The sequence below is a fragment of the Austrofundulus limnaeus genome, unplaced genomic scaffold (assembly GCF_001266775.1).
Source record: "Austrofundulus limnaeus strain Quisiro unplaced genomic scaffold, Austrofundulus_limnaeus-1.0 Scaffold2, whole genome shotgun sequence".
In the NCBI taxonomy this organism is placed as follows: domain Eukaryota; kingdom Metazoa; phylum Chordata; class Actinopteri; order Cyprinodontiformes; family Rivulidae; genus Austrofundulus; species Austrofundulus limnaeus.
In genome coordinates, this window is record NW_013952404.1 from 9,758,148 (window position 1) to 9,767,376 (window position 9,229).

The 9,229-nt window shown below is 37.6% G+C and overlaps 1 protein-coding gene across 1 annotated transcript in view; it reads right to left on the reverse strand.

Annotated features, from left to right (window-relative positions):
- Window positions 1-1,268: 1,268 nt before the first annotated feature.
- Window positions 1,269-9,229, reverse strand: part of msrab (methionine sulfoxide reductase Ab) — a 47,119-nt gene continuing 39,158 nt past the window's right edge. Inside the window, exon 6 of the mRNA XM_014015426.1 lies at window positions 1,269-1,738. Within this exon, the coding sequence (XP_013870880.1) occupies window positions 1,565-1,738 (174 nt within the window). The 3' untranslated portion in view covers window positions 1,269-1,564. The remainder of the gene's footprint in view (window positions 1,739-9,229) is intronic.

Sequence of the window (9,229 nt, forward strand, 5' to 3'; positions counted from 1 at the left end):
TCAAACATTTACTTCAAACACATAAAAACAGAATGCAAACTATAAGCAGGCACTTATAGGAAAACAGCTTGTTGGCCCAACCACATACCACGCCGAGCAGTTCGATCAAGCAAGCCACAGCTTCACATGCCTCAACACACACACACACACACACACACACACACACACACACGTAGGCCTACGTACACTCGCGCACATGCACGACTTCTGCATGCAGACACATGCAAAAATATCTGCCCCAATACTAAAATAGGCCCGGGGAGGTTGCACCTGCACCTGTGCCCTGGTCCACACCTACACACAGGTGTCAGGATGTGACACATACACACAGACAGAGAAAGAAAGATAGCAGAGAGGGAGGGGYAAAACAAGAGCGGGTTGAATCACACTACTGCGGTCGACCAGAAAGCTTTTTCTAGATACCATCTCTGTATTTTGGATTGTAACCATGATTTTTATTTTTAAAATAGACTTTCACGTAAGCATGTTTATGTTTTTAAAATGTGCTATGCAATTTGAAAAAGAAAGAAGCTTTATTTCTTTTATCTATGATAGTTCATTAATGGCACTTTATCTTCTAATTCTGGGTTTTGCAAGAACTGTGGTGAGGGTTTCAGCAAAGTGTGCATCATACAGCACAGACACCTGCCTCGAGCTTCTCATCCTGCTGTGCAGAATGAGTGCGTCTGACTCACATTTGTTTGTCCCTCAGTGTTGTGGCACGTCCCTTCAAGTGGAGGAGAAAAGGTTTCAAGAATTAAAAAAAAAAAGATATAGTAGCTAAATATAGCTACATGGGGAACAAAAATGCTAACACATTTACATTAAAAAATATGTACACATCATTAAAAATGTGTGGAAAAGTAGTTTTATTGTTTCAAAAAGCATCTAAAAGATCCTCTGAAAGATTTAACATGTATTCCCTTAAATTAATAGTTAAACAGTATTAAAAGTATGATGGCATTGCTGTATTCGACTATTAATAGTCATAAAAAACTTAAGAGTTAAGTAAGTAAATTTGACTCAAGTGTTGRATTGCAAAAACTTAAACTTTCATTTTAGTGCATCAACATTACATCATAATAATTTTGTAAATGGTTTTCTATGTGTCAAATTTAAAAAGCAGCTGGAATTTTTTTGGAGAAATATTACCACCTGGTGGACAATGACCGTCACTGCAGCCCAATATAAAAGAAAATATTTGAATTAAATTCATTTTTTATACATTTTGTGGTTTTAAAAAATAATTTAAAAAATTTTCTGTAAAGTGCTTTCAAGTGCTTTATTTTATTTTATTCTTTTTCACTTTCCTTCATGAATTCTTTGTACACTGAGGTTCTGAGGCTTTGAACAAATTATTTCAGGCTGATTAAATATTTATGATTTGACTAATATGATTACCTGTAAATACAATGGATGCTCTTAAAAAAAACTTAGAATTTTTTTAATTGTGTAGCTGTTTTTAGAAGATATTCAAATCTTGTGATCAAATGTAGATACAAAAATAATTTTGATTTTTCTCCAATTTTTTTTATCACCATCCATAAATTTTCCATCATCATCCTCAAATCTCATCCTTGTTGCCGCCGATGGGACAAGGAGTCCCGGTGCCTTTGAGGCCACAGTAGCCTTTGGGAATCTTCTTAAGGTACTGCTGATGGTAGTCTTCAGCGTAGAAAAACTCCTGCCCCTCCAGAATTTCTGTTGTGATTGGTCCAAGGTTTTTCTTCTTCAGCTCCTGAGGATGAAATACAAACACAGTATTTAGTTACAGTAAATGTAAATACTCAAAGGTGAGAAAAACATATTTGGGTTTATAAAAGTTCAACACCCCCTAAAAATACATAGACTGTACAAAAATATTAAAATTAATCAACTAATTAAAACAAATGAATCTAACTAATAGCTTGAGAAAGCATTTTAAAATAAAAACTATTCTTGTTGCCAACAGTGTCGGAGAACGGAGCTGTAATGTCAGAGATCAACTAGGAAAAAAAAATCTAGGTTGCACTAATTTTTCATTCAGTCTTGGAATYATAAGATGTTTACTTAGGGACTTTATAGAAAAACTCATGTGGCTGACCTTTAAAAAGACTGGATTTTTCTTTTRTATTTTTGGTTATGACTGTGAAACTTCACTAAAAATATATTTAACAGTACTTTGAAGAACATGGACAATTATTATGTAGACAGTACAAAAGAGCATCACATTTAAATAACTTATTCAGCAGAACACATCCAAAATAATATTTTTTCTTAAGAAGTTTCTGTGTAATAATTATTTTTTTGTTAGTAGAACATTATTTTGAAGATTAACCCTCCTGCTGCCCTTGGGTTAAACTGACTCATGAGGTCATCAGCACAGGAGTATTAGGATAAGTTGTGTTGTCTAACAGTAGATCAAATGGAAACAATTTAAACAGAACAGGACCCAGAACTGACTCTTGCGGAACTCCATGAGAAATAGTGGTAAAAAAAGAACCTAATGCTGTTTTTTTCATGAATCTTTTCAACACACCAAGTTGCATAAAATAATCTGAAGACTGCTTCCTGTGTCAGTCATAACTTCCTTCAAACTATCACATCTTTTAAAAGCTTTCTGAAGTCTGTAGTACATTAGTCATGAACTTTGAGTACCTCTCGCTGATACAGTAAARATTCTGTGCTCTTCAACTAAACAGCAAAGTGATTGAGTGACACAAAAAAAAAAAAGGAACATGAGCTTCTTTTTATAGTGCGGTGRGCCTTCGTGGCTCTCTCTGTAGGACAAAGCATCAAAGAGTATCCGCTGTCTTTGAGAACTCAAGACACTTTCACACTTCTAAACACCTCGAGAGAATTCTTCAAACGCTCTAAAACAACAACACATTCTTTCAAACAGACGCACCTGCACACACCGAAACACCTCTGACAGGAGTATCAAAGGTATACCTGCTGCGCCGAGTGGTTTTTTTTRCCCTCTACCTAATAAAACAATCCTTCAGTCCTCTATAGATCAGTGCTCTGACAAAACAAGTCTGAAGTGCACTGGGACTGTCTGTGGGCAACAAGTAGGTTGCATGAAGCTGCTTTGCGGGGAAGTCGCCATTAAAAAGGAGCTGAGTGTATTTAATCTGGGCTCAAGCTGTTCTTATCAGCCTATGAACTCGCTCTCCTTGAATACATTTTAGTACCATTTAGGTGTAGGTAGGTTTTCCTTAGCATTAAATGACAAAATCTGAAATATGTCAMGTAAGCCCTACATGAAGAAAAAAATAAACATTATAAAGGTCTTATTAAAGAGTGGTTTTACGCAAAATCAACTTTATTTTTAGCTTTATATCATGTCATGTCATTACCTCATCAAAATATGAGTGTTGCTTTGACTCATTCATGCATTTTTGAGAAATCCTTCAATCTCCTGTTGTAGCCATTTGGAGCTGCCTAAACACTTACTGATACAAAGCACCGCCTACTGTACCTAGCTCCTCCCTGAAGCTCAGTCCACAGTGGAGTCCCACCCAGAGCACCCCTCCCTGAAGAATTGTTGTGAAGGCAAGCTGAAATGGTAGTGTCAGAAATGGTAGAAGGTTCTTCAAAAAGAAGCCCAATTTCAAGACGTTTAGATGCTATGATGCAAAGTTTTGCTGTTTTTTTTTTTTTTTTTTTTGTATACACTGCATTTTTTGTAACAAGTGAAGATAACAGTTATTTAACTGTGGTACAGAATTGAACTGTGTGCCTGGAAAATACATAATATCCCCCCTTAAAAGGCTCTTCCAGACTGGCATTATCTATCTTTATACTCACTATGGRCCAAACATTTAACTATAATTGGGCTAAAAACACAGCTTTGATTTTGATAAAGAGATTATGAGCAGTGTGTGGAGGTTCGGTTAAACAAAAGAAAAGGTGTTGCTGCTCATAATGAAGAAGCTGCAAAGATTTATCACCCAGCTTTATGATCCCTGTGTGTGTGTGTGTGTGTGTGTGCGTGTGTGTGTGTTTATCACACTGGGATTTACTGGACCCAACTTTACTGGCTTCGTTTACTCTCTCCTCTCTCATTAAGCAACATCGGCAGGCAACAAAACAAACAGATAAGATGGAGAATCAGGCTCGGAAACAGATTTTTGAATCAAGGTGTTGCTCTTGAATACTATTTTTTTTCTTCTTCTGTTATTTTTCTGTCATTTTCAGAGACTGGGTGAAAGTAAATTTACAAGAATATAAAATTAAACTTCTAAGCTACATTATACAAAGTGGAATGCTCTAAAATATAAATGTAGAAAGTAAATTTTTGGTTCTTCTGATAGATCATATATATTAAGTACAGATGAATCTGCTTTGAACTAGTAGCAAACTTTATTAAATTAAATGACTTTAAAAGATCAGTGAGGGAATAAGAGTAAATAAATTCTTATGTATCCATGCAAACGCATATTTTTACATTTTTTTTCTTCTTTTGATATTTAGTGGAATATGGGGTATTTATAACATTTTTACAGTTTGTCTTATTATAAAAAAAAAACAAAGGAACTTGAAATCTCCTCCCCCAACTCTCCCACATACTGTATACTATAAATAAAAAATAAAACAACAACAAAAAAAAAACCTTTTGTTTCATACTGTGGAAGAAGCTGCAGACTGATCACTGTTATCTATAGACGGACGAACATTTATTAGCTGTGCAGTGAATTTATGATCATTTATATCAGGGTTGATTAACTCTGCAGTTCAGTCAACTTAGTGGAGTCAAATTTTAGCCATAATGTTTTGTCTAAAATATACAAATATTTCAAAATTATAATTTGGAATAACTTTTTCACTAATAATTGCCATATAAAATCTGTAAACATACACCTGTGATTTGATGTGCTACAGTAGGTGTAGGTGCTGTGTGCCAGCTGCAGGTGAAAGAAAAGGTGGAGCTCAAAAACTATTGCAAATCACAATAGTTTTATTTTGTAGCTCTACAGTATATAAGTGATTGTGAACAACTCAATATTAAAATTATTTTTTTATGTATGAAATGAGAATTATGAAGTGAAGAGAAAAAAGATGAAATYTAAGTAAGAAAACTTGCAAAGTCTGACCATTTTGATGGAGACCACACTGTAGTTTAAAGCTCAAACATCACACCAATGTTTTATTTACCCATGTTCAATATTTGATTCACAGCATCTTTTTTGATTTGAAGAAAACTTGAATCAGATTATGAAGCAAAGGGTCAGAGAGTCTATGGAAAAACTTTGCAAAGAAGAAAAACATTTGAACAAAAAACGGAAACAAAACTAAAATGGACAAAAGCCAATAAAAGTAAAACATTAGCATTTCTGGATTAAAAAAAAAAAACAAGACCTGACATTCATCTTTTCTCTGTGTAGAAAATCTAAAACCTGAAAGATAGCAACAAGCCTTTCAATTTTAAAGACCTGAAGATTGTTGCAGAGATGAGTGTCTGTTAGCAAATATCAACTGCAGCGAAAGCTTAAAAAAATTAATTTAAGCACTTAATATGGTCATGACTATCTTGGACAGCTTTAGAAAAAAACAGAATCGAAAAAAAATTAAGTATCTGTTGCAAGTAAAGAATTTTCAACAAAATAAAAGTATGAAACCTTTTTAATGACTATGATGGCTTTATTATGGTATGAAAGATCCTCCCGACATTTTTATATTGTATTCATCCATATGTCCAGTGGTAGATAGATACAYCATATTAATATTAACAGCCAGAATAGTCCAGGAATTTCCATTTGAGACTTGTTTATGACTGCCATCCTGTAGAAGTAGTGGTGTGTAAATATGTCCACATGGAGGCAGCGTGGTACCAGCTGTGTGTGAGTGAGCTGGAAGTGTTGCAGTGGTGTCAGTAAATCAAAGCTCTGTGCTCCACGGAGAGGCTGAGGCAGCAGCTGACCTCTAGCTCCTCAGTGGCCGCTGCTTCTGTGAGGACTCCAATTTCCCCGTAGGAGAGGAACCAACGTATACAGACCTAACAGCTGTCAACAGACATATTTACCTTACAAATACAAACCATATACAGTCTGACAGAGGAGAGCATTTTATTTTTTTATTTATTTTTATCCAATAGGATTGTGGTAAGCCAGCCGACACAAGCAGAAAGCGATGTACCTCGTGGCCTAATTAATCAGCCATGACCACCAAACCACAGCAGAACCCTCCGGGGCCCGGGACGCTCTGAGTGAAGAGAGCYCAACGTCCGAGGGAAGGTTCATCGTTTCGAGCAAACGCACACACCTCCACCCTGACAGCCCTCCTCCCTGCACACCTCTTCCTCGCTCTCCACTTAACTCCTCTACAGCAGTCACAACACGGCAGCCATTTTAGATCTATAAATCAGAATGCATGGCATCATGCCACTGTGTATAACCTTACGTGGCTTTGCTTTCTCTCTCTCACGCACACTGCAGCAGCAGAGGGAGGATGGGAAGAATGTGGAAGGCAAGAAAAAAACACAGCAAATATGGAGAGAAGGAAACGGGAAGTCCTCAGGTTCAGCACATGGGTCATATTGGTGATGACTAAATAGTCCGAAATGGGCGTACTTGTGCATCTATTTGTCTTAGTGAGCGAGAACTGTAAAAACGGACATGTAAGGAATAAATCAGTGTGCATGTGTATACATCACTCAATTTGCAAAAAGAYAAAKCATTTAATGGAGAGACTTGRGTCTTTATTTTGAACACAAGGCAGTATTTTGGCTGCAGTGAAAGGTTAAGGTGAGATTTTCAAACAGAACCGGCGTCGGGTGGATTAATTGCCGTTATTTACCAATAAGGAGAGTATATACAAGTTCTCCTAAGTGAGAAAAACATGCTTGTGTGTGTGTGTGTGTGTGTGTGTCCAGAGCTGAGCTCACTCAGCCCAGTCAGCCCTTCCTTTCTTCACGCCTGTCGGAAAGACTTCCATGTCAAAGACATGGCTGAATGGGTGCATGCCCCCCCTCCTCCCTTTTGACTCTCTCCATCTCCTGATGGATTCTGATTCTCCTGCTTTTTTCTTTCTCCAATGCGAGCACAGACCAATGCTCCGTGCTACCAATGTCCTCCCTGCTTGCCAGCCAAGCGAGAGAGCCCCCAGCGACGTCGCCATTGCCACAGAGGCGACCTCGGGACACAAATAGGATGTGACACCCAGAGAGAGAGGGGTAGAGGTGGAAGAGGAAGAAAATGTACTCAGTCCTCTCCTGTTCTTCACCCCGCAGTCTTCGCTTTCCGTCTCCCTCCTTTGGAGGGCCTTCGGCTGCAGAGCGGCGGGGARGAGAGGCGCGCACTGACGTAGAGTTTGTGACATCCGATGACTCACAGTGAAGACATTTTGCAGATGGAAATGACCCCGATTTTCGCAATTTATGTAATCATTGTAAAGCCCGCGACTGTGTTTTTATCGTTATCATTTAAAAATTGGGTTATTTTATTTACATTATTACAATTTAGTAATGGCAGCCACATCCTTTTTAAGGTTTGTTGTGTTAAAAAATGATTGACGTCAGAGAACAGAAAGTTAGACTTATTTCAGTACAACAACAAATAATCTACTAATAAAATACTGTAATATCTGTATATAAAAATACGTTAATTTTATCAGTAAGAAAACTAATTTGTATTAGCAGCTAACTTTATATTAAAACTGTAAATAAATGCTTGACATGAAGGACTGGTCTATTTGTTGTTTTAGTTTAAAACTACATATTTTTCAAATTTCAGGGACACATTCAAAACAAAAAAAATCATTTGGGCCAATAAATTTGATCACAATTCATGCTAATGACACAAAAGCTTCTACCATCTAAAATTATAAAGACGTACTTTATTCTCAGAATGAATGAAGAAGCCTTTGATGTTGTGTCGGTCTTCGTTAGGGTTGAAAATGTTTTATTCTATAGCAAACTAAAYGTGATTTAATGTTAGAATATGATGAATAAACATAAAAAGTACTCACTAAAATGAACTGCTGTAAAAACAACATAAACGGCAAATTTTTAATCCCATTAGAACCGTGTATAATTACTCAGAACAAATCAAAATAAGGCCATAAAAAACGATATATAATGATTTGGTTTCCTGCTCTTCCTGGATGTATTTGACTTAGATCTAAAACCTGTTTAGCGTTGTCTGCCTCTGCACACCTGAACAACCAACAAGTTCACAAAAAGCCCTTCAACATCCTAAAAAAATACACTTTTGAGAACAGCAAACATAAAAGCTTTTTTTTCCCTCTGTGAAGCACTGCCTGTGAACACATGAAATCGCCTGACATGTCAAATACTCTGCTGCAGCACAGCGCTTGCCCTCAATGACCTCAGAGAGGGAGCGATGGCAAGACAGCGACACACAAAAACGAGAGAGGGAAGAAGAAAGGGGGGGGGGATCTGGAGATGATAAAGAAGCAAGAAGGGTGATGGACAGATGATGACGAAGATGCTTCTTGATCGCGTGAAATTCAACGCAAAAAATAAATAAATAAATAAATACATACATAAAAAATAGCATCTGTCTGACCTAAATAAAATATATCCATCCCCTCTTTGGGTTTGTCTCTGCCCTGCTCTGTTCACATGTATCTCCCTCCTTCAACACAGGTCAGGCATCCATTTTAGTTTAGGCTCTAATCCTCAGCGAGCCTTCCTACATTTTGTGAGCGAGGAAGCCAACACTCCTACATTTTGAGAGCAGAGACGATCCACACACTTCAGTCTTGGAGTGAGATGTAAGCTCCTTATATGTATGTATATTTATATACGGGAAATCATCGGAAGGGACTCATGTACGCGATCATTAAACCACCTGCATTTTCCTGTTTACTGCTATTAATAATGGAAGTTCGATCAGTTTGGCAAACAGTAACAACGCTTTCATTTCTTTTTTGTTTTGTTTTTCTTAAGCACAGACAGGCTGGAAAGACGGAAGCACTGGGGACATTCTGAAGGGAAAATCTGACTTTTGAAGACTTTCCAAAAACAGAAAGCGTCAGCTTGTGTGACTTCGAAGCCCACCAACAAAACCTGCTGATGCTGTGCCCTGTTTTACCAGCCCTTGGGCTTCTCCTCATCACTTCTAGCCCCAAATGCCTCCCCCCATACCCCACCCATCATCTAAACTTCTACCCCCTCTTCAAGCTCATTAAGTTGGGATGCTTTATCAGAGGGCGCACTCGCCCCTCCAAGGCCCTACATGTATGCATGTGTGCACGTACACACACACACACACACACACACACACAC